A 27,000-nucleotide genomic window follows, 5' to 3' on the forward strand; every position below is an offset into this window, starting at 1 on the left:
TGTTTCAGTCATCTCTTTCTGTCTCTTTGCTTTGCATAAATGCATTTCGATAAATGTATTTCAACATGCACGCTTGTTTCCTCCCAATGCAATGCATAACAAATCGTGTCTTTAATAACCGCCTCTCACACGTAAAATAACGAAAGTGTAATTTACTTTTCAAATATGCTATATTTCTTAATTTATCGAATATGCCACGGTATTTCTAACTGTTGTATAAATCTATATAAATCTATCCTTTCCAATGGAAATATATCTATAAAGATTTTAAGGAATAGAAATTATGTAAAATATGAAAGATTTTAAAATATAAAAATTTGATAAACACTGATTTTATTATAAATGATACATGTAGGTTCCGTTGTTTCATACATACATATATGTTATTACAAATATATTCAGACAATAAATAGATATAACATAAATATATTATATTTATATATATTGTTCATATAAGTACACATCTCTTCAATTTGTTACATCTTAGCCGCAGTTAGTTAACCCTTTCGCTGTTTAATTCGGTAACACTTAACAAATGTTGTTGGCCCTTTTTCAATCGAAATGTGATTCATTTGATGATTGTATAAATTTATAATTGATGAGAGCTTTTATTTTATTATTCGCTATGAAGTTGCTAAAGGCTTTCATTGTAAGAATGTTTTTGATTCGTATAAGTTTCTAGCGAAAGAGTTACGTTATTCGAAGACACGATTGATTATATTTTATCAATTTTAGCGTAAACGGAAGAAGGCACATATAACACGACGAATATGATAGTGTATAGCTCTATCGGTATTTTACATGCATTGAAAACACAATTTCTTTTGTCTACATGTCATATACTAGCTTGTAATCTACATTTATGGAACACAAACATTAAACAAAAAATTGTTCTTCAAATAAAATGTTGTTTTGAAACTGTCGAGAAAATATTTTTTATTCTTTGTTATCAAAATTCAGGAAAAAGTGATTGCAATGATTTTTTAATAACGTTTTTATGTTAATTGTAATAATCTGAAATGTTGCTGCTCAATCGAGTATTGACATATTACAAGAAGTAAATTGTCTTTCATTATGTTACATAAATATGCTTCAAATAGCAACTGTTGAATGACACATTTATTCACATAACTACCATTTCTTGTTCCTTGTTCAATCTATTATATTTATTTAGATTTATCTTATGAACAAAAACTTTTATACTATCGAGAGGATGGCATTAGTCATTTGCGATTATACTCTATCTTGTATATCTACAATGATTTTATTAAAAAAATAATGTTACTATCAGTGAATTATAAGTAATCCAAAGTTTATTAGAAATAATAATAGAATGTGATATCTTTGAGACCTTCTATAGCTACAAGTTTAAGCTTTTGTAAAACTTAATAGCACGATTCAACATTGACAATCGAAGTTGGTGGCTGTAACACAAGACCAGCAAGCATTTCAGCTAATTTCATAAAAATCGAATAACACTGCTAGCTTGTAAAGGATCTAAATCTCTGATTAAGTTTTAATTGCATTTATCGCAAACGAACGATGCCATAACTTTTTTTATAGGCAGTCGCAGCGTTCGAAATGAAATATTTCCTAGTAACACTGGTAAATCGATATTTAATCTCTACTCGTTTATACTCTATATTTTGGTATACAACATCACCATCTGTGAAATATAAGTGTATGTTCGTTGACAGTCGAAACTCGAGATCAACCGAGGTTAAATCGGCTTCAGTGTACACTCGAAAACTGGAAACCTAACGAATAACTTCTACAGAATAAATTGTTTTTTTTTTCTTTCTAATCTACCTTGTACATCGAAAGCATCGCGATATTTTTCGCTCGTGTTCTGAATCATCGCGCGCACGGAGAAACATGAATTTTTTACAATTAACCGGTTAATAATATTTCATTGTTGCTGTAGTTGGTGCCTTTTCTCATTCTATTTTCTTCATATTTCCCTTCCTACGAAATATCTATATCTATACAGTCAGAAAATATTTATCACGTGTATAATCACTCTTTAAGTTTTTATAAAACAATATTTGGAACATTTAATTCGAACTTTCTTTCTTTAATTACGATGTTAAGTTCTGAGTTAATTTTTAGAAGTAAATCTTTCAGTAGTTCATTAGTAATCTTATTTTTAGTTTTAAAAAGACTTTCTTTATTGAAGGTAAAGTAAAAAGGTACTTTGTTAAGTGACATATTAGTAGAAAAAATTTGAGTGTTTTTAATTTTATACATTGTTTCGTTATTGAATGTCATTATTTCAAATTGAGATATCTTATCGTCTATTAACGTGTTTGACATTTAACTTTTACAATAAAGTGTCATCTATCATTCTATCTGCGATATAACTCGACAAATGATCATATATAGTTAAGAAAAACATTGCTAAAGTTGTCGAAATGATCTGTTCTATTTTTATATCAAAAATTAAAAAAAGGCAATTTTAGTTTTGAACCAATTACAAACTACATCCCAGTAGCTGTAAAAAATTCGAGACGTAAAAATAACAAGAATTGCTGAATAAAAACAGTCGAACAATGAAAGGCTTTCAATTATTGGAAATATCAATTTTTAAAAATTGAGATAAAAATTTTGTATTGAATATGAAAGCAAAGACAGAATATTTTTTGCATCTAATATTTAAAAAATCTGCCTTTAATCGTAATCTTTCAAGTATTATTTTTTACATATATTGAACATAGTTCTGTTAACATAATTAATCAAAGCAGTCACAAATTGTTCAAGGCATCGATGATAATGTAAAATATCCGTAGAATGTATACAAATATATGATTAAATGATTATTTAATTACTTTGGCCAGTAATGTGGGTGACTTTTAAACCTCCTACTTTCCTCGTACCTTCATCTTTTGTTTCCACCTGGAAGACGATGTAAGATCCATCCTAATCGTAAGCTTTTGTTTGGACACATTCGCGGCCAATAATTTTACGAAAATCCGAAAGTAAGTAAGCGTAAATTTCTGCAATTAAGGCAAGAATAAAAATTAGCAATGTTTGCTTTAATATATCTATCATATTTTATATCATTTACCATTATTAATTAAAAATTATTATTTAGTTTAATTTATTTCATATTTACTTTAATTTATTATTAATACAAGAAATTTTTGTTTTCTTAGAAACATTAATATTTAACCTTTTTAGTCATGAGAAAGGTATCGGTATTATGGCCGTTAACATTTATTTATTATACATTTAACAAGTTATGAATTTATTACCCGTTGATTTGTGCTGTACCAAGCATTTCTTCCGGTTTTCTCATTACATCGAGCTTCTACGAGGACCGAATAATATTGAAAACAATAAAATATTCTGTTCGAACACATTTTATTGTGCGCTCTTACGGAAAGTGCACGAAGAGAACGCGTGTTGTACATCGCAATTGGATTCACCAATTCGTTTATTACCTATATTCCAATCGAACTCAACAACACTGAGTAATTTGTTCGTCTTCACTGGTAATAATATCTGCTGGATGAAAACGGTGATATTTCAGCAAAAAAAGGAAATCAGTCTTTTTTTTTAGGTCTTTAAAAATGTTATTAATTACAAATAAATCTACGCGCACCCGCCCTCCTTTTTTATAGCCATACTCGATTAGAAACACGTGATACACAAGCCGTATGAAACACGAACCCCTTGGTCGTCGATCGTCTATTCTTCCGTTTACCGTTTTATACTTTTTACAAAAGTATATGACGATTAATCGAATTGATAATCGTTTGCGGAAAGCGTTTAATCGACTTTGTAAACAGTGCGATGCAGCTGAAGCGTTTGCACGATCAAAGAACAATTTACGTTCAATGTTTCTACGTTTAACATCTTTCTTAATACTGCCAATCAATTTCGCACAAAGCAATACACGTATACACTTTTTATTCGTTCCACAAATGACAAGTTTCGCTTGGTGAACAATATAATTTATTTTTTTCACCGTAAGCAACATTCATGAGACTACTTAAGGGCAAATTCTGTAATTGCTCTCACTTTTATCATCGCTTTACACTGATTTCACATGATTTCTTGTTAATTCGAATCGTAAAATGCGCGAGATACCATATATTTGACTTTGAGGTTGAAACACATTAATGAATGTCATGAAGATGATTAAATTCACTGCTAATAAATTTTTAATGAAAATATAATGTTGCCCTTTTGTTCAAAATGAGTCCTCGGCTTCGTCAGTGTCGATCAATGGCACTCTCTCATAACGAAGCACGGTACTCATCCCGGATGGCTTAAACTGCTAAAGCGCCATACTTTTGATCTCGTTCTCGTTTGCCTGACCTTGGGACGAGGAGGGTGTGGCCTCTATGAGTCCTTCGTCCTCGCCCTCGACCTCCTGCTTGTCGACGCAGTAACGGCAACGCATCTTCGCATCATCGCCCACCTGCACCGATCGCGTTATAATAACGAGCGTCGTCAGGCTGATGACGAATGAGCTCGATGGCACGATGATGGCGATCAGCAATTCCCTCCGTGTCTTATTCAGGTCAAAACGTGCCACGACTAATAACGAGTTATTCTGTAACAAATGGCGTTAGAAGCCGCGCGGGAAATATCGGAAGTAGGCACGTTACGTAATTGTTGATTGCTCGTCGTTGGGAATAAATGTGAAATAACGTGTCCACGATCTGCTTCGATTATGATTTTTCAGTTTGAAACGTGGAAATGATATATCGAATGAAGATTGGAATCTTTTCTACTTGTATTTACTGAGGTATAGTTCTAGCTTGAAGCATGTAGAGTTTAAATCTAATGCGGTGTTCTGACTATTTGTAGCTCAACGTATTCCTAAAAATATTTGTAGGAATGCGAGGTTTGTGTGAATGTTAACTGTAACTGAGTTTTGAGTCCTAGGGATAAGTCGAAGTATTGAGTGCTTGGGATTAGGTTGAAAGGAGGAAGCGTAGAGATCCAAGGCTTTAGGTGGACGTGACCGAACGTATCTTGGGAATGTCTGCGTAGTTTTCGTGGACTGAGTGAAATAAACTGCAGAATAGGGAAAGAGATTGTAGGATACATATATATATATATATATTATATGGAAGATCCATAAAATCTTCTATTGTTCTATCTTGCCACGCATTGGATATCATATTTAAGAATTATTTTTCATCTATATAATTAATCTTATTTGGCGTTAAAATTGATTTCCAACTTTGTTTTATATTTTTACAATGAAGGTTCCTAAATATACATATATTCATTTGTAAATTAGATAGATAGGTAGCATAAATAGTAATTAGTTACATAAAATGATTACATAAACTTTTAATCAAATGTTAATTGATGTATAGAAGCATACACTTGTTGTTAGTGATAAATCGTCCCAGGCGATATTGACTCTCTAATTACCCTATGTTGAAGGGAAACATCAAACATATAATATGTGATTGCTACACATATATATGTATGTGATACATATCTATAAATTTCTCCTGTATACTGAAATATAACTTCGTAATAATACATAATAAAACGGTAGTTTACGATTTCTTTGATGTATTTTTCATATCCCTTTATTGAAAGGGTGTAAAAAGCATTGAAATGACGTTTTGACAATGCAAAGGCAAAGGCAGATAGAAGAAGAAGATAGAAGATAGAAGAAGGCTGGTTCTTAAAAAATTTAGGATTTAAATTACCAACACGAATGTTTGATGAAAAATAGAACAGCTTCCTCATACAATTTTCTCTCTGTAGGTTTGACTTTCTTATGTTTGCCCTATTTTCTTGTTTCTTCCTCAAAGAAAAACATTATTCTCGGAATAAAGTTTAATTAAACTGAACATATTATTTTTCATAAATCTTGTAAAAGTTTATTTTTTAAGGATACCGAAATAGTTCATTAAATTCCAGGAGTTTCCTAATGTTATCAAATTTTATATTCTCGAAAATTTCAAAATTGTTTTTTACGATCTTAAAGAAAACTTAATTAAAAGGACAGCAGTACAGCAAAATACCATTAATTACAAAGAGAATTTTGTTCCAAATAAGACATTGATTGATATTAATTTTGAATTAACATTCATATTACCACGTTTCAGTTATTTTCATTAATTAAACATAACATTTCTAAGATATTCGTATAATCTCAAACATTATGTTCAGTGATTTATTCCATATTACTAGTTTCAAAATACGTTAAAATAAATCAATAATTGCGAGATTAGTAATAACGAAATATGCGCGAAACAGAGGTTTACGCTTCTCCATTAAAAATGGATATAACTCGAAGATTACTTGAACCATGGCGCGGAAGTATGCCGGGAAAAAAAGGAATAATTAAATGCATCGGGCTTCGTTGGACTCTGTAATTTAATTTGTGAAAGTGGAAGACGAGGTTGCCGATCGTTGAGAGCTGCGCGAAACTCTCTGTTACAAAATAATTTCGTTGAAGATCCAATTAAAGGAAACCGAATAACGAGTGCAACGGTAACGTATTCTCTTTTGTGGAAATAAAAAAAGAAGAAATATAAAAATAGTTTGCGTTATTTAGGATGCAGTTCTACTCGAGTCATTCATTAAACCTTACGTCTTGCATTGAACAAAACAAAACAATTATTACGTAATATTTGTATTCCCATAAATACTCGTAGAAATGTTCAAAGGACGCAACGGTACATTTTCCGTGTTAATCTATACTTGAAAAGTTTAATTGCAAGAAAATTCACAGTAATTCTTGTTCAATGTTGCTTAATGCAATTTTCTATCAGCCAAAAGTTTCATTTCACTTGATGCCGATTCTATCAAAGTTTGAGCGTATTAAAACATACCAGCCGGTGGATGGCTCGATTCAATTAAAAAGTTGATTAGGCGGTGTTGAAAGCACTGGTGTGTTTTTCTAATGAAATTAATCTTCTATACACCATGAGCCTTTGTTTCAAGGCTTTACGAAGCTTTCACGCGGAATATTTACATTAGAAAAGATTTCATGGTGGCAAGAAAACTAATTTCTTACTTTAATAACATGGATACTACTGTAAAATTGAGAAAATTTTCTATAGAATCATTCTTTATACGTTTCTTATATAATTTCTTTCTTGGTTTTAGAGAAGTAAATGTCATGCAGAAACATTAGTTTGAAGCAACAGGTTCTTAAAAGCATTGCTAAGTAAAGACTTATGAAATGGAATGTGTTCATGAAAGTCGTGTAAAGGCACAATATTTTTTTTTAAAGAAAAATGATTTCATAAGAGGAAATTGAAGAAGCTAATGTTTAAAGAAAATGAGATATTCCAGAAAATAACATACCTTTATGTGGTAACAGGGGTATCGACTTTGTGCCGTCTGATTGTCGCCATCCCGGCCATGAGTAGCGAGAAAATCTTTACATTCTCCTTTCAGGGTGTTGACACAGCCTTCGTAGTTGATATAAAGACGGGAACTATTGTAAATTGTCAGCGATCGTTGTTCCGGCACGTAGACATTCGTAGGATCCAAAGGGTATTGTAAGCTCTTTTCATATATATTCAGAAAGCTCGTGAAATTGATACTCGGCTCAGGTACTGGGATCTCCTTTAATAAGGTGCCATTCACGCAATCCTGCGTCCTGCGGAAAAGGAGCCAAAACCTGACTTACTAAACGACGTTCTAAAATGTCGTCACGCATTTTTCCCATTGTGTTTCCACTTCAGAAAATGTGGGAAAAATACTTCCTTTTTTAAGATTGGAAAGTTTCCTAATAAATTTCTTTTAGTAAATTAAAAAGTATGAGCTTGATAATAAATTGCTCGAAAACATTCTTAACATTTTTTACACAGAGTTTCATGTTGGAATAAGTTGGGGAAGAATGCGTATAAAAACGTAATACACGGAGCAGAATAATGTTGGTAGAGACATTTGCAATAACTTCTACATTCAGAAAAAAGTTCTACATTCACAGAGTTTTTTCTATCTAACGTGATGATCTGAAAGAACAATATAAACCATTCGTACTGACATTTACTAATATACATATATGTATAAGTACAAGCGAGATCACGTGTAAGCTCATCTGTAATCGACAAATCTTTAATATCGACTTATTCGAAATCGAAGCTTCGTGTGAACAAATAACGTTCCACGTTTTATACAAGAATCCATATTCTCTACAAATTCACCTCTTTTTGAATCATATTATCTATTTGTTTGTTTCTAACAAATTCTATTCAAACATGTCATTTTGAATAGAATAATCTTTACACGTATATAATAATCTTTACATGTTTCACCCAGAAAACAAGTTATTGACTAAATGAAATAGTCTATCCAAGTTGCCTCATTTTCCTCATTGAAACGTTCCTTCGTAAACACATTTCAAAAGAAATTTTGTTTGCTCCGACCGCGAATGCTTGACTACACATCTTTCGGAACGACTGTTTTTATTCGGTGATTCGATGTAAAAATTTTGCCTCATTGTTCCCTGGTTCTTATACCCGTCGACCGTTTTGGCCCGGCGCCCTTAATGTGGGCGTTCGTAGATATAAAAGACGAGTACAAATGAAGTATCGAAATAAAAGAAGCGGGGAGAAAACATACGAGCCAGAAAAACTGGAAAGATAGGGAGTGAATCGGTGGGTAGAGCCGCAGGATCAATGGTTGCCATGGAAATACCCTTATTGGCGTCTTCTAGAGCCAAAGAACTAGGATATATGGAAACTACACGTGTCCATGATAAGTAAATGATACGGAAATACAAAAGTACAGTTACGTACTTAAAGTAACTCACGAAAATATTTGAACATATACCATAGAAAACTCTTATATATAGTATATGTATACTATGCGTGTTATATGAAATATTTTGAAATTTTATCAACGTTTCACTGCAATGCTAATGAAATTTCAGAATTTTTCGTGTAACACTCATAATATATTCATAACAAGTCTTTCAAATAGTTGTTCAAATATTTCGATGAGCCACTGTGCATCAAAACCTTTAAGATTTAAGTTTTAAGATCTTTTAGAAACATAGGTCTTCAAATGGCACTAATTTAATCGAAAATTTCATATTTACGGATTTGTATAAGATAATTTAGGAAAGCGGCAACCAGTCCTATTGATGCAAATTGTGGTGTGAATATGACGCAATTATCTGCAAGCACAGTTCTAAGAATACGAATTATAGCATAATTCACGGTAGCAAACATGTTTGTACGAGCTTCACAACCAAAGAATTTCCATAGGAAGTTTCCAAGATCGTTCTGAGAGCCGATTGAATCGAATATTGACTTGGCAAAGTGCGGCAGATTACCGCTTTATCGTGTAGGGTTGGGATCACCGAGAAATATCGCGACAGACAGCTTTTCGTTAGTCTATTGTATAATTTCTCCTAGTACGTCGAGATTCTTCTTTCCCAAAACTTACGAATCGTCGGCACTAAAAGGAACAAAATGCACGCGACCAAAATACAGAAGAACGAAAGGCTCGAATCGTTTGCCTCAGGGAGGCATTGATCCCGATGTAATCAAAAACGTCGATCTTCTCTAGCCGACCAACTGCGTTACTCTAGACAGACACACTGAATAATGTATCAACTATTTAGATATTAATTCAATGCATTACAAAAAAAGTAATATTTACGCGTATTTTATTATTACGAGTATCTATAGATCATGTAGTAAAACAGATAAATAATGAAAATAGTCATCATTCTCTATAACCTTGGTTTATTTTTTTGACCATATATTAGGCAGTATGTTCATGTAAACACTCGATCGAAATCCAAATGCTTTACATTGTATACTTTATATATTTTCCCATATTCAGTTTTTCATACTTAAACTTCTTATAAATACATGTAAACTCCCTAGAGTTCATGTAGGATAGGGATTCTTTTTGTTTTACGGGTAGCACGACAGGCTGTGTTTGACGAACAGAGCGATCTTCCTTTGTTGCACGGACGACCATTTGAAGAAGCACATGTTCCCCTGACGGACGGACAGAGAGTTACATTAGAGAGACAGACAAGGTTATAGAATAGTTGTTTAAGATTTTAAAGACTGAAGATTTAAGATTTAAAGACTGAAGAAGAAAAATCGGTAGCTCAGAAAGTTGAAAATCGATTCTCGATTTTCAGGTAAACATTGCACCAAAGACTTCCCGTTTAGATAATCATCGTTATTGATTGTTATAGACGCATATTAATTGTTGTTCATTTTTGTATTTTATCAAATCACTTCATAATAAAAAATCTCGATTTTCAGACTTCAGGATCGATCCCTGAATTATCCAATTATTGAACCTTATAAATCGATTTTCCCCACGCCATGCCGCTGAAAGTTAACCTACGCGTCGTCATGACCGAGAACGCGAAAGGGGAGAAGATAGAGAGTATAGAATCTATCAGAAGACCAGAAGACGAAATGTGCTATATTTTCCCCCTGGAATATCAAGAAAGAAAGTACCATCAACAATTCTTCAGTTTACCAATAGTGCAAAAGACCGCAAACAGTCTAACCAAGGCAAACGCACTATCCAGGAACCCTGTCTTAGAAAGTTTTGAGAATCAAGAAGAGGTTTTGAAAGTAGCGAATATTATAAAAAAACAAGACATAATCCGAGATCAGAAAGAAAACAGAGAAGATATTAAAAATACGAAAGACCTTATAAAAAAATCAGAGATTTTTTTTTAAAATATTAAAGGACGTCAACGTATATTCGTCTCACAAGAGTTTGGTGAGTATATCATAAAGACGGTGCATGATTTCTTTGGCCATGTTGGAAGGAATCACATATTGAAAAAAATCCGACCCTTTTATTATTTCAAAAATATGGACCGAATTGTCGACAAATTCTGCAAACAATGCGAAATTTGCATCAGGAATAAAAGCAGAACGAGAAGACCGATCGGGCTTATGTCGAGACTAGGACCAGCGAGGAAACCGTTTGAAATAATGTCATTCGATACTGTCGGAGGTTTTACCAATAACAACTCACCAAAGAAGTATATGCACATACTCATAGATCACTTTTCAAGGGCTGTTTTTATGTCCACATCGAAAACACAACGCGCGGAAGATATCATAAAACTTATAAACTCGACAGGAGAAACTGATTCCATAAAAATTATCCTTGCAGACCGATACCCAGCAATGACATCCAAAGAAATTGGACCTCGACAGACTGTCCATCCTCCAATGGACTAAACTAGAGGGTAAATGAAACATTAGTAAACAGATGCAAGATCAATTCGGAAAAAAAAAAAGAGAAACTGGACAAAGATCGCAGAAAAAAGCGTATAAGAGTACAATAACACCAGACACAGTGTAACGGGATTTGCCCCAAATCACTTACTGTATGGAAAAATGATCGAAATCATCCCTAAGGGAATAACTGAGAATAAGATAAACCTAAAAAGAGACAGAGAAGAAGCATTCAAAAATTCAGCAAGATATTTCGAAATCAACAAACAAAAATACGACAAAAAAGGACGAGAACACGAATTTAAAATTGGTGATATGGTCTTCACCCACAACGGAAACAGAATGAATAGAAATAAGCTGGAAGAAATTAGGAAAGGACCTTTCAAAATTCTAAGAAAGATTTCAATCTCTATATATGAAGTGGATAACGGTAACCGGAGATCTGAAGGGAATTTCTTCCACTCGAGTAATCTGATCCCTTATAGAGAAGACAATTAACGATGTAATTGTCAGCACGAGGAGGAGAGGTGTAAATTCCCTAGAGTTCATGTAGGATAGGGATTCTTTTTGTTTTACGGGTAGCACGACAGGCTGTGTTTGACGAACAGAGCGATCTTCCTTTGTTGCACGGACGACCATTTGAAGAAGCACGTGTTCCCCTGACGGACGGACAGAGAGTTACATTAGAGAGACAGACAAGGTTATAGAATAGTTGTTTAAGATTTTAAAGACTGAAGATTTAAGATTTAAAGACTGAAGAAGAAAGATCGGTAGCTCAGGACGTTGAAAATCGATTCTCGATTTTCAGGTAAACATTGCACCAAAGACTTCCCGTTTAGATAATCATCGTTATTGATTGTTATAGACGCATATTAATTGTTGTTCATTTTTGTATTTTATCAAATCACTTCATAATAAAAAATCTCGATTTTCAGACTTCAGAATCGATCCCTGAATTATCCAATTATTGAACCTTATAAATCGATTTTCCCCACGCCATGCCGCTGAAAGTTAACCTACGCGTCGTCATGACCGAGAACGCGAAAGGGGAGAAGATAGAGAGTATAGAATCTATCAGAAGACCAGAAGACGAAATGTGCTATATTTTCCCCCTGGAATATCAAGAAAGAAAGTACCATCAACAATTCTTCAGTTTACCAATAGTGAAAAAGACCGCAAACCGTCTAACCAAGGCAGACGCACTATCCAGGAACCCTGTCTTAGAAAGTTTTGAGAATCAAGAAGAGGTTTTGAAAGTAGCGAATATTATAAAAAAACAAGACATAATCCGAGATCAGAAAGAAAACAGAGAAGATATTAAAAATACGAAAGACCTTATAAAAAAATCAGAGATTTTTTTTTAAAATATTAAAGGACGTCAACGTACATTCGTCTCACAAGAGTTTGGTGAGTATATCATAAAGACGGTGCATGATTTCTTTGGCCATGTTGGAAGGAATCACATATTGAAAAAAATCCGACCCTTTTATTATTTCAAAAATATGGACCGAATTGTCGACAAATTCTGCAAACAATGCGAAATTTGCATCAGGAATAAAAGCAGAACGAGAAGACCGATCGGGCTTATGTCGAGACTAGGACCAGCGAGGAAACCGTTTGAAATAATGTCATTCGATACTGTCGGAGGTTTTACCAATAACAACTCACCAAAGAAGTATATGCACATACTCATAGATCACTTTTCAAGGGCTGTTTTTATGTCCACATCGAAAACACAACGCGCGGAAGATATCATAAAACTTATAAACTTGACAGGAGAAACTGATTCCATAAAAATTATCCTTGCAGACCGATACCCAGCAATGACATCCAAAGAAATTGGACCTCGACAGACTGTCCATCCTCCAATGGACTAAACTAGAGGGTAAATGAAACATTAGTAAACAGATGCAAGATCAATTCGGAAAAAAAAAAGAGAAACTGGACAAAGATCGCAGAAAAAAGCGTATAAGAGTACAATAACACCAGACACAGTGTAACGGGATTTGCCCCAAATCACTTACTGTATGGAAAAATGATCGAAATCATCCCTAAAGGAATAACTGAGAATAAGATAAACCTAAAAAGAGACAGAGAAGAAGCATTCAAAAATTCAGCAAGATATTTCGAAATCAACAAACAAAAATACGACAAAAAAGGACGAGAACACGAATTTAAAATTGGTGATATGGTCTTCACCCACAACGGAAACAGAATGAATAGAAATAAGCTGGAAGAAATTAGGAAAGGACCTTTCAAAATTCTAAGAAAGATTTCAAACTCTATATATGAAGTGGATAACGGTAACCGGAGATCTGAAGGGAATTTCTTCCACTCGAGTAATCTGATCCCTTATAGAGAAGACAATTAACGATGTAATTGTCAGCACGAGGAGGAGAGGTGTAAATTCCCTAGAGTTCATGTAGGATAGGGATTCTTTTTGTTTTACGGGTAGCACGACAGGCTGTGTTTGACGAACATAGCGATCTTCCTTTGTTGCACGGACGACCATTTGAAGAAGCACGTGTTCCCCTGACGGACGGACAGAGAGTTACATTAGAGAGACAGACAAGGTTATAGAATAATTGTTTAAGATTTTAAAGACTGAAGATTTAAGATTTAAAGACTGAAGAAGAAAGATCGGTAGCTCAGGACGTTGAAAATCGATTCTCGATTTTCAGGTAAACATTGCACCAAAGACTTCCCGTTTAGATAATCATCGTTATTGATTGTTATAGACGCATATTAATTGTTGTTCATTTTTGTATTTTATCAAATCACTTCATAATAAAAAATCTCGATTTTCAGACTTCAGAATCGATCCCTGAATTATCCAATTATTGAACCTTATAAATCGATTTTCCCCACGCCATGCCGCTGAAAGTTAACCTACGCGTCGTCATGACCGAGAACGCGAAAGGGGAGAAGATAGAGAGTATAGAATCTATCAGAAGACCAGAAGACGAAATGTGCTATATTTTCCCCCTGGAATATCAAGAAAGAAAGTACCATCAACAATTCTTCAGTTTACCAATAGTGAAAAAGACCGCAAACCGTCTAACCAAGGCAGACGCACTATCCAGGAACCCTGTCTTAGAAAGTTTTGAGAATCAAGAAGAGGTTTTGAAAGTAGCGAATATTATAAAAAAACAAGACATAATCCGAGATCAGAAAGAAAACAGAGAAGATATTAAAAATACGAAAGACCTTATAAAAAAATCAGAGATTTTTTTTTTAAATATTAAAGGACGTCAACGTATATTCGTCTCACAAGAGTTTGGTGAGTATATCATAAAGACGGTGCATGATTTCTTTGGCCATGTTGGAAGGAATCACATATTGAAAAAAATCCGACCCTTTTATTATTTCAAAAATATGGACCGAATTGTCGACAAATTCTGCAAACAATGCGAAATTTGCATCAGGAATAAAAGCAGAACGAGAAGACCGATCGGGCTTATGTCGAGACTAGGACCAGCGAGGAAACCGTTTGAAATAATGTCATTCGATACTGTCGGAGGTTTTACCAATAACAACTCACCAAAGAAGTATATGCACATACTCATAGATCACTTTTCAAGGGCTGTTTTTATGTCCACATCGAAAACACAACGCGCGGAAGATATCATAAAACTTATAAACTCGACAGGAGAAACTAATTCCATAAAAATTATCCTTGCAGACCGATACCCAGCAATGACATCCAAAGAAATTGGACCTCGACAGACTGTCCATCCTCCAATGGACTAAACTAGAGGGTAAATGAAACATTAGTAAACAGATGCAAGATCAATTCGGAAAAAAAAAAAGAGAAACTGGACAAAGATCGCAGAAAAAAGCGTATAAGAGTACAATAACACCAGACACAGTGTAACGGGATTTGCCCCAAATCACTTACTGTATGGAAAAATGATCGAAATCATCCCTAAGGGAATAACTGAGAATAAGATAAACCTAAAAAGAGACAGAGAAGAAGCATTCAAAAATTCAGCAAGATATTTCGAAATCAACAAACAAAAATACGACAAAAAAGGACGAGAACACGAATTTAAAATTGGTGATATGGTCCTCACCCACAACGGAAACAGAATGAATAGAAATAAGCTGGAAGAAATTAGGAAAGGACCTTTCAAAATTCTAAGAAAGATTTCAAACTCTATATATGAAGTGGATAACGGTAACCGGAGATCTGAAGGAAATTTCTTCCACTCGAGTAAGCTGATCCCTTATAGAGAAGACAATTAACGATGTAATTGTCAGCACGAGGAGGAGAGGTGTAAATTCCCTAGAGTTCATGTAGGATAGGGATTCTTTTTGTTTTACGGGTAGCACGACAGGCTGTGTTTGACGGACAGAGCGATCTTCCTTTGTTGCACGGACGACCATTTGAAGAAGCACGTGTTCCCCAGACGGACGGACAGAGAGTTACATTAGAGAGACAGACAAGGTTATAGAATAGTTGTTTAAGATTTTAAAGACTGAAGATTTAAGATTTAAAGACTGAAGAAGAAAGATCGGTAGCTCAGGACGTTGAAAATCGATTCTCGATTTTCAGGTAAACATTGCACCAAAGACTTCCCGTTTAGATAATCATCGTTATTGATTGTTATAGACGCATATTAATTGTTGTTCATTTTTGTATTTTATCAAATCACTTCATGATAAAAAATCTCGATTTTCAGACTTCAGAATCGATCCCTGAATTATCCAATTATTGAACCTTATATACATAAACATCATTAATATACATTTCGCCTCGAATACAACTAATTTCTAAAATTATATTTTGTAATTAAATAAATCGTGTGAAATAACGTAGATGTACATAATATTTTTTTGAAATCGATAATTAAATAGAATTGGAAATGAATGAAATGAATGAAATTAATTATGCAATTAAAAATAATTTATTAGAGATGGATGTACTCAGATATCGAATTAATCTAAAGACACAATATATATGCGGAGATGGAAGGACACCGGAGCCTTCCCTTTGGAATAATTCTACTACTATACTTTACTTTCAATCGTATTTTTATAGTTATGTTATCTAAAGCTACATTTTTACTAACATTCTTTAGTTCATACAATGTAAACTGCCAATCATCGCTACTTTCTATAAACTTATAAACTTATACATTTCCTCCATCGCAGAGTTTACTGCCTCATTTTGAGGACGGCTTACTCCGCCGCCAGTATTAGGTCTTAGGAAAGATTTGTAACAATTGTCATGATACTTAGCCTCAGCAGCAACTAAGTCATACTCAAAATTAATGCGTGCAGTAACAGCTTTTGATACGTTATCAGAGCGATCCTAAGCTACTGTCAAAACGTACTCTTTGAATGAAAGTGTAGCAACGTTATAAATTTTTTGTAGATGATGCAACGATTTTTTTTCAGCCTCTTCATCCGCTTCATCGCCACAAAATAAGCAATATTTTTTAAAACAAAAATCAGATTCACTTACTCGTGCTCTAGTACGAGGTGGACTTACTTTTGATGTACTAGCTTGTCCATCCTCATGTTGTCTTTTGATAGCAGCAATTGAACTTTTTCGGATGTATGATTTTCGGCAATTCACGTGAACTGTTACAGACTTTTCACTTCTCAGATAATCAACAAATTCATCGTCTCTTTCGATACTTGCATCGATCAAAGTTTTCATTCCACGACTAACTGTAACAGTTTCACCTTCTGTCAAAAGTTTATTGCAAATAAAGCACAATTGTGACATTTTTTAAAAATATTAATGGGTACAAAATGTACTAGTAGACGCTAGCAATAAATACATGTATTCATTCGAAAGGAACGTTCAACACTAAAAGTATTTCACTTAAGCCATTTCAGAAAAGCAGGTGTATGAGCATCGCCACGTGGACAATAGAACTTCAACTTTTAGAATGGCGATATCTTAGGAATGCTGATTCTTAGGAAAAAAGTATGCGGAACATTTTTGTAGATAATTTTATGATCTACAATTTTTATCTGAGCTATATTTTCGATAAAACTTACCGTTTTCAAGAAAAATAAAAAAAATCCGAAAATTTTGACTTTGACCTTGAATAACTTTTTTAACCCGCATAGAATCAATAGGGATTTTTGGCACTTTATTTCTATAGGTGTACCCAAGGTCTCTACCAAAATTTAGCTCTGTTGGAATTTCTGTTCTTTGGTCACTACTTTTATATCTATTTTGACCGGACTAAGTAAGAAAACTGATTCCGCAGAATCCAGGTATCATCCGTATGAACTAGAGACGTTGGCAGTTGTAAACGTCGTTAAACGGTTTCGCCACTATTTACATGGACGAGAATTTCTTGTTGGTACTGATTGCAATTCCTTGAAAGCACCTAGTAATAAAGTGAATTTAAATGATAGGGTTACAGGTGGTGGGCTTACTTACAAACTTTTAATTTTAGCGTTATGTATTGAGAAGGTAAATGAATGGCACATGTAGATTTCTTTTCGCGGAATCCCATATATGCAACAGGCGAGTTAAGTGGTAAAAATGACTTAAAAGAATATGTTATTGTTTTGGTTGATGTTTTCACTAAATTTGTATACCTGTATCATGCTCGTGAAATAGATTCTCTTAGTATCATTAAAGCGCTTAAGTCTGCTATATTTTTATTCGGCAGTCCTTGCCGGATAATAGCGGATCAAGGGAGATGTTTTACGGGTAAAGAATTCCAAAATTTCTGTCAAGTTAGACACATTAAACTTCACTTAATAGCAACCGATGCTAGAAGAGCTAATGGACAGGTAGAATGTACGCTGAAAAATATGTCCACAACAGTAGAAACGACCGGGCGACTGTAACATCAACCAAATCTCAATCCACAACAGAGACCAGGCCACACATCGAAGGCAAGATGGCATCCAGATATCTACGCATCCTTACTGCGTACCCTCAATAGTCTTAAGGATCCACCAATAAATCTTGGCATTTTCATAGTTAAGGTCCTTCAGATCAAAAACAAGCATCTTCTATTTCCAATGTTCTTTACATTTTTGTTTACTACGAGAAAATACGGGAAAGTTATTTTTCTCACATTCGGTATTTTCCGTTAGCAACTTTCTCTCAAGGGCAGCTAAGACCCTTTCTAGTCCACCAGGGTTCTTGTGCTCCAATCAAAAGCAATGTCTATCGCCTTCGCTTTCGTAAACAAAATTGTCTTTAACGAATCAGCTCATCTCGTGGCCTCAGACACACCCACCCCTAGCTTTCCTCCGTCACAACATCGTCAGTAAACTACTCAGTCTCTATCTTTAGAATAGTCGACACCTTTTACCGAGTTTCTACCCTTAGACCGGTCGCGTACTTAACGTATCAGTGTAACTAAGTTTTGCATAAAGTTGTTGGAGTGAATTGTGATTTATGTGTGTTAATTCGGTATATATTCCATTGTGATTGCTGAATTCATAATAAAGTTTAATAAAAGCAAATTTGATAGTTGCAACTCAGCTATTTTATCATTTATTTATTTTATTTTATCATTTATATATTATTTATCATCCAACCCTCAACTTTACGTGACATTTTGGCGATTCTGCCAAGATAGTGAAAAGTGCTGGTTGAGAAAACAAGACGTCCAACCTACGGGAAAAGGAACAATTTGGACGACGGTCATCTCTAACGACAAATCCATTATCAATGAATCCGGAAGAAACCTGCAAAGCATAAAGCATATACGGAAGCTAACAAATCAAGGTAAACGCTGGATTCATTTTCTACATATAGAGATAGGCGACCTAGCTTTGAACAAGACTCGGAAGAAGAGTTAGAAATGTTTAGAAGGATGTCGAAAGATAGAGCATCCACCGATAGAGACTATGACAAACTGTCATAAATTATTGAAATGATAAACAAACTACGAGAAGAAAACGCGCAAACGCAAATACGCATGGACATTATGGCCAAACAAGCAAGCGGAGAGGGTCAAACCCTCGATAAAGAAATCGGACTTCTAAGAAAAACAATTGCTGAAATGAAGTTAGGAATTGGAAGTCAGGAAACTATTAAGGAAGCGACTAGTGGGAGTTGTCAGGATAGTTTATTTCCTAATAGTTTGAACAAAAGCTTAGAGAAAAAAGACGTTACTGTAGAAAATGAAGACATGGTTTTGAAAGAATTTTCAAAAGAATTGCAGTCTAATGTAGAAAATTCTTATAAAAAGAAAGTATCAATTGACACCGATTCACAGGATTATATTTTCATTAAAACGGACTTAATGTTTGATGCCAATAGCTTGGCAGAACACCAGAAACAGTCTTTGAAACGAAGGAAAGAAGATATTGCAGCATTGTACAATGATTTGTCACAATCTTCGTCACAAGATACTCAAAATTTACAAGAATGGTTTGACAAAAAAAGTAAAAGTTTAGGAGAAGCAGAGAAAGATCATAACAAGAAGGATAATATTTCAATAAGAAATATTTTGGACGATGATGCAAATAAAGAAAACAAAATTGAAATGAAAGAATTAGAAGCAGTTAGTAAATCAACTGCTGAAAATGATACAAAATCAACAGACAACGTTAAACAAAATATATCATTAGAATCCGTACAAAAAGCAAAAGATAATGCTTACAGTAATGAAAATTTGCTTATAGAAGAAGACCAAATGATGACAGCGAAAAATGCTTGTGACAATGCAGAACCAAAAACTTCAGTAGATCTTATGTTGAGAGATTTAGATGCTAATACACAAGAGAAGTCTTTAGAAAATAAAGACGACAAAAATCTATCTCCATCTATGTTAGATAGTAGTAAACGGTGCAATCTTTATAATGTTGCTGTAAAGCCTGCTACTTCGCCAAAATTTGAAGAAATTGTTTACAATCAACCAAGACAGTCAAACACAAATAAAATTTTGCGAAGCGCTTTAAGGACGAAATTAATCGAAGATAAGTCTGAAATAATTAATAAACAGAAAGCATCGGAAAATGTTGAAAATAAATTGACCAAAGAAAAAACCCGACATATATACATGCGACTGTTTGCTTTCTGACGTCTTAATTACGTCACCAGACAGTTCTCTAACTTATTCGAACTAATTTGAAGCCGTTACACGAGTCTCTCCTCGGATTTGCGTTCGAGATCTTAGTTGTCACGGAATGACGTCACTAAAGAGTATCGACCAAACGAGTGGCACAAGGGTATGCAACAGTTTGATTCATTGTTACTTGACCTCAAAATTACTCATTCATTACAGCTTTTTCATATCTATATAGTTTATCCGAGAAACGATTTAAATTTAATTCAATTTTTCATTATGGTTTATACTGTTCTGTTGAATAACTTCATTCAGGTTTTTTATATGAGAAAGAAAATTTCTTACATAAATACGTGGAAATGGTAAATATATAAATAGAAAAATTGATAAAATATTAGCATTCTATAAAAGAGACCAAAAAGTAACATCATCACGTTTTAAAATTTGTTCGTAAGTCTAGTAGCCATTTATTGTTACTCTGTACACCAGAGCAAGCTAATAAGATCACGGCGGAAGATATCAGTTAAAATATATTTAACGATAGTAATTTAATTTAATTGTTATTTCAATAATCTCGCCACATAAATGATTATTTTTGGGATATAAAACTCGTTCATTCTCAAAACTGTTTCACTGTTGCTATACGATATTTTTCACAAAAGGGAAAACCAATTATAAAATAATTGTACTTCGAAATACCCAAGTGAAAGAAAAATATTATTACTGTATTTTACAAAGCACAACAACTTCTATTTTCATTAGAAATAAAAGTTTCAACTTCCATCGTTTAATTAATAGTGAATAATAATCGTTGATAAATATTTACCTTACTTCGTTGGCTTCTTTGTTCACCACCAAACAGCTAGCAACGATACTTCCATTTCGATCGTCCCAAAATTCTTCAGGTGTAGTTAATCTGACGCCAAGCAGATTTCCATTTGCTTTGTTAAGGGCTAGGCCGCGTTCGCATTTTGCAGTGATGATGTCGTTGTCCTGCATGAGGAACACATTTACGTCTGACGTGGCAATATTCGGGCAATAACGATCGCAATTGAAGCGGCTTTTGATTTTTGTGCATCTCGAGTTCTGACAGCTGAAGAAGCCATTCAGCTTCATGTTGTCCTTCTCGCTGTCCACAACAATGCCGTCAGGCTTGTGATGGCACAACATCAACTCACTTATGTTGACACAGTGACCAAGGCTGCAGTTGAACACCCCTGAAAGTACGCTACACTCGCTGCCATTATTGCAGTTGTATTTTTTCAGAGACGCCACGTTCACCTGGAGCAGGACAATGCTTCGATTTCAGTAATTAGAATAATTTGAGCAGAAAGAAAAAGAAGAAAGTAGATTACATTGATAGATAGATTTTGATTTGTTAGGTTGATGCATAGTGATGGTAAAAAATGTTGAGGTTTTGAGCATATGTAGGTTTTTTGAAGAACCGTATATTTAAGTAGAATAATTTTCATATAATTTTATCTAATGTATGGAAATTATCAGTTTTAGACTCATGAAATTCTTTCAATTCTCTTCAATAAGAGAGATGTGTTATGTGAACATTTTAATAAAGCGTAATAATGCATATTAAATAATAAAGTTCTAACCCTATTGTAGTTTTTATAATTGCACTCTATAATATTCGACATCTCTAATAGCTAATACTAGGTGAAATTTAAGGAATGCTGTCTTTCTGCTGATTTCAATTTTCAGAGAAGACTACATTCAACTTAATAATTTGTTTAAAGTTGCAATACAGAAATTGTTCATCGATTCACCTGGGGTATTGACGGATTTGGCATCATCGATTAGTTAGCTTGTCGTCACATCAAACTTTGAAAAAAAACGATTCGTTGCTCGTTTTAAAAATATAAAATTCACACAACCCATTTCTCTCTATTTTCACAGCAATTCCCTTGAGAGTTGTTTATATTCCACCGTCTGACGTGCGTTCCCCGTGGATAAAAATTCAGTATGATTGACGTCCAGTTCTAGATTAGCTTCATTACCTTTCGTCATGATCGAAACAAGCTGTTCGATAAATGAGACAAATTTTTTCGTACGCAAAAAGCTACATTTGTGTAAAAACAGAAAACGGAGCAAATCTTTATTACTTTTACTGCCTTTTAATGTAACATTCGACTAAAATATCTACTATCGTGTTATATAACAAAATAATTACAAACTAATGAAAAGCTAAATTTTATTTTCATTTTTTATATTTTCAAAAATAATGAAACAAACTTCTGAAACGGTCTATTTTAAATCACGATGTGTGAGGTTAAAATGATCGATAAAAGGTGTGGCAGGCGAGTAGAACACGCCATTAGAAAGTAATTCAAGACGACGAACCCGATCGAAAGCGTTACGTAGCAGGTAACGAGGTTAGCGCATCGAAGTAACCGGCCGGCGGACTATGTTCATTACATTAGCATAACTCGGTAATATCGTTTATGCCTCGCTGGTATGGGACCTTGGTTTTGTTAAAAAACTTCCGCCAGAAAAACGAGTGATACGTTACATTTCACATATACACGACTAAGAATTTTAAGTAAATTGACTTTCGAATCATCATAACAATTTCATCTGTTATTTACGCTCTATACCACATTTTCTCTTTTTATGCTTTTATCCGCTAGAATGATCTTTTCAGGAAACAATTTTTTTAAATGGCTAGCTGGCTTTCGAGTATATTAACGGAAGTTCCGATCGTAAAATAGCGCGAGACTTGCGTTAAAACGCCCTCTTTCTGTATCTCGGAGCCTTTTGCCGATGTAATCGGATTTTTCTCATTTAATTTGGTTAAAACAATGTTCATTGAGCTAGTTCTAGTCGGGTTAATTAAAAACGTGGCTCGCCTTTGAAGAGTTATCGATTTTTCCTGACCGGGAAGCACAAAAATTCTGAGAAATAATATTTTCAAATGTTCATTCATAAATTATTGTACATTACATACAGGATATCAAATCGATTGGTCGAACAATAAGCGCCAAGTGGTGCTGATGCGAAATCGACTTTGAAGTTGACAAGGGAGGAAATAAAATTCTAGAAGCCGAGCCACTGATAATAGCGATCTTCGCGGGCAATTACGATGGCGCCAGTTTAGGGTTTTTGTCGTCTGCAATTTAATCATTTCCGGATTATCTATGGAATGACGTACAAGACAGGGGCGGAATCGTGTTGTGTTCGGCATGAGATATAAAGTAATTATTATCTCATAATTATCACGAGCGAAATAATCAATGCAAAGAGTTAGAAAATAAGAATGTGACGTTGAAGAAACATCTGGCGAGAGGATCGAGAGTATCATTTTCAATAAGAAGCATCGATTCTTGGTTATCAAGATAATGGAAAATTGTTGTTCATGGTGAAATCTATTCTGCTTATCACTTAACAATTTCTTCCTAATCCATGAAACTTATTCTTCCGCACGATCTCGGAAGACGCGTAATTTTAAAGTTATTCAGATCAATTTATTCCGCGTTGCATCCCCTTCAAGAGTGGAACAGCATGCAACCTGTCGCAGAAAGCCATTGGCCTGTTCGGAACATTATACCTTTAGGAGAAGTATTCTAGATATTATTATACGTGGCGACATTATTATATATATATAATACGTGGATGATCGTGCGGGAAAACTAATATTGACGTGAAAAATTGGGAACCATTTGACGATGCTTGCGTATGTAGATTTACCTTATGCGCTGTTTACGTCCTAAGGAATATAGAACGTATTTCAGTAACTCAATTTTACGTGAATTTAAGTTATCGCAGATTTAAAACGCTGTTCGTGAATTGTTTCACGATTTCTACTCGATCTTATAAAATTTATCGTGCATAGAAGATTTAGGTACATTGTAAAGAATATATGTACACATGTTCTTCGTAAAGCTAAATAAAAGTGGCTATAGAAATATCTAATTACAAAGCTCAACTGGATGGAATTGTTAATAATTTTTCAACTGCATATGGAGTTCTTATCTGCACAATTTTTACTGCAAGTAATTTGTGATATGATGCGAGTTACAGGAGCGTGTGAGCTGGTCGTAAAATGTGTCCGGCTATATACGATCTTATTTCCCTTGCTTGCTTATTCCGCAGAGTTTAAACTATCATCAGTTTCTTGTCGAATATGATTAAAATTTTTCTGCTGTATGGAATATGAATATCTTTTTGCATGAAAAATATCGAAATAAATTTATCTCAAGAATATTAAAAAATAAAAACAAAAATTTTATAAAAATTTACATAAAACGTACAACGGCTTTTTTATGCTTTATTTTATAAAAGATATAAAATCATTCTATATGATGCAGAAACCTTTTTTCATTTTTTATATAACGAAAGTGGGAAAACAATTATAGATATTTATTACGTCAACCAGTGATATAAAATACAGTGATCCATTAAGAGCTAACGCTATGCTAACGTGACATTTCTTTTTTTTCAGTCCATTTATATTATTAAATTCTACTTTATCACATTGTAGTTATAAAGAATAATGTCAAGAACTTTTTTTTAATAAGAATATCTTTTGCGTTACTATTTCTTTTCTTATCCAGGTTTTACAATTTCATAGCGTTAAGACTATGATCGTAACATTTTTCTTTAAAACATAAATGAAAATATTCTTTGTGTCTCTAATTTGTATAGTGAATTTCTATAGAATGTCTATTAGGGTAATACATTTTTATACTTTAGCAAAACAATATATAAGTTGTTTTATTCGTGTCTTTCAGTACGTGAGTACGTGAATACGTGATTTTCCGATATTGTTTCAATGTTTTGCCCTTAATGGATTAAATTTGGTTCATCGAATATTAAAATATAAGTAACGAACCTGTGGACAGGATATGCTGCTGAAATTAGTGCAGTTTTTGAAAACGATGTCGGTTCCGTTCCTTCTTACTGCTGCGTGAATTTGAGGACAAAATCCTGTGGTTCTCGTCAAGCACCACTCCCCGCAACTTGCCCAGCCGCAATTATTGGCTAAGGTGGTATTAATGGTTTGGCACATGACTGGATCCGGATCAATCCCAGCGTTAAAGACCCTGGAAATTAATTGCGTCGCGTTCGTTAATATTTTGCTGCGAGTGGTTTGGTTTTTGCATGATGCGATACGATATACAGAGTACAAAAGCCGATGAATTTGTTGATATAGCATTATTATTGATCGCTCTCGTTTATAAAATTACAAGTGATTGAAGGATATTTTTAAAATGCGAACAGACGTCAAAAGCAGATACAAGTAACTATATATATATATATAAAAAGAAAGAAAAAAAAGAAAAATAAGACGTCTACATGACTTATAGTTCATAACAACCGAAAAGATTCTAAGAAACCTTACGCGATTTAAGATTTGACCTTTAACCTATAGAGTTCCAAAGATCATACACTTATCGATGTTCCTCGAATTGAATCTACACCAGTGTCTACACTATTGTGTAGATGGAATCATTATATTCGCTACCGTATTATCGCGTAACAGATTATTCTTCCAAATTACACTGACCATCGCTACATACACTCTATAACTCATAAATATCCAGACATTCTGATGGTTATTGATTGAATGGTTAGTAATTTCTGAGGTAATTTTCCGTGTAGGACAAATGTAAAATTATTAACGCTCTGTAATACCATGAAATTTACGATTGTATTGTACATTTACGTTCTTTAAATCTTCATTTTCTACTTATCTCTGTTCCTTTTGCAAAATTAAAGCAATAGTATAAGTAAAATTTTTAAATTCGCAATTTGTTACTCGACAATTTACCGATATTAGTAAAATTAATGGATAAATTATTTTGTAAAGAGATACAAGCAATCTATTTATGACAATTACTAATTCATTATTTCTAATTTGAAATAAAAAGGCTGTAATGAATAGTAATTTCTTTTCTCATAAACAACATTCCTGGTATAGAGGGTTAAAGTTGGGGTCATAGAGTGCAAGTTATAGATCTCCTCTAGGAAATTAAGGCCGGCGGAGTCGTAACTTAATTACTACCGACCTTGGTCAATTAATCGATGCAGCCTTATCGTTTACCTGTGGGCCGGCATATAGATTGCCACGCTCAGATAAACCAATGCCACGCAGCTGGTGACATTGGTGAACTGACAGAAACAGATAATTCCGCATATCCTGCGATCCTGTTCCGGTATCAGGCGACGTTTGTGCTTCCGACCCATCGCGAGCAGCCAATTAAATCTTCTTTTCCTTCGTGAAACCGTGCTCCAACAGTAATTTCTGAACGGATTAACCTAAAGTCTCTTCTCATCAACTTCGGATCCGCTTCGAGCCGGACGATTTCTCGGCTTGCTCGGCACAAATCGTTTCTCGATAGAAAGAAACTCTATTTGTCATCAGCACATGTTTTATCACAGTTCACCGAGGCAAGCAATGTTCGTGAAGCTTTGAAGAACGCCTGTTTATACTAGTTTTCTGGAAAAGAAACGCGATCGGTTAACGTGACTTTTATTTATTCGAATCTTTCAGTGATGATGAATAAATTGATTGACATTTGAGGAATAGAATTTTGTAAAGAATTTTATTCCGATATTTATAATCGATGTATCAAAAGTAAAGTGACACAAATGACAAAATTTTTTAGTTTTCTGTAGCATTTTATTTTACTTGAAATTTATGATTGAAGGGTTGGAAGGAAAAGCGAGGAATATGAAGTGACAAACTCTTTTAAAAGAAGACGGATGATGAAGTTAAATTTTAGTAGAAAAGATCGAACAATTATTCGACCGATCGTTGATTGATACGAATTTCTGCACAAAAGATATGAATAGATTGAAGATTGAGGAATAGACGCCTTTTTAATTGAGAATTA

The 27,000-nt window shown here is 34.0% G+C and overlaps 1 protein-coding gene across 2 annotated transcripts in view; it reads right to left on the minus strand.

The window, feature by feature from the left end:
- Nucleotides 1-316: 316 nt before the first annotated feature.
- Nucleotides 317-27,000, minus strand: part of LOC126919689 (uncharacterized) — a 31,606-nt gene continuing 4,922 nt past the window's right edge. Inside the window, exons 2-6 of one of the 2 annotated variants that reach the window (XM_050729180.1) lie at nt 26,208-26,603; nt 24,996-25,206; nt 20,982-21,436; nt 7,288-7,585; nt 317-4,558 (exon numbers count right to left, since the gene is read on the minus strand). In XM_050729180.1, coding sequence (XP_050585137.1) covers nt 4,280-4,558; nt 7,288-7,585; nt 20,982-21,436; nt 24,996-25,206; nt 26,208-26,350 — 1,386 coding nt within the window. In that variant the 5' untranslated portion in view covers nt 26,351-26,603 and the 3' untranslated portion in view covers nt 317-4,279. Of the gene's footprint in view, nt 4,559-7,287; nt 7,586-20,981; nt 21,437-24,995; nt 25,207-26,172; nt 26,604-27,000 lie in introns of those variants that run through there. The other variant, XM_050729181.1, reaches the window with a different exon arrangement.

Source organism: Bombus affinis, chromosome 8, assembly GCF_024516045.1.
Source record: "Bombus affinis isolate iyBomAffi1 chromosome 8, iyBomAffi1.2, whole genome shotgun sequence".
Taxonomy (NCBI): Eukaryota; Metazoa; Arthropoda; class Insecta; order Hymenoptera; family Apidae; genus Bombus; species Bombus affinis.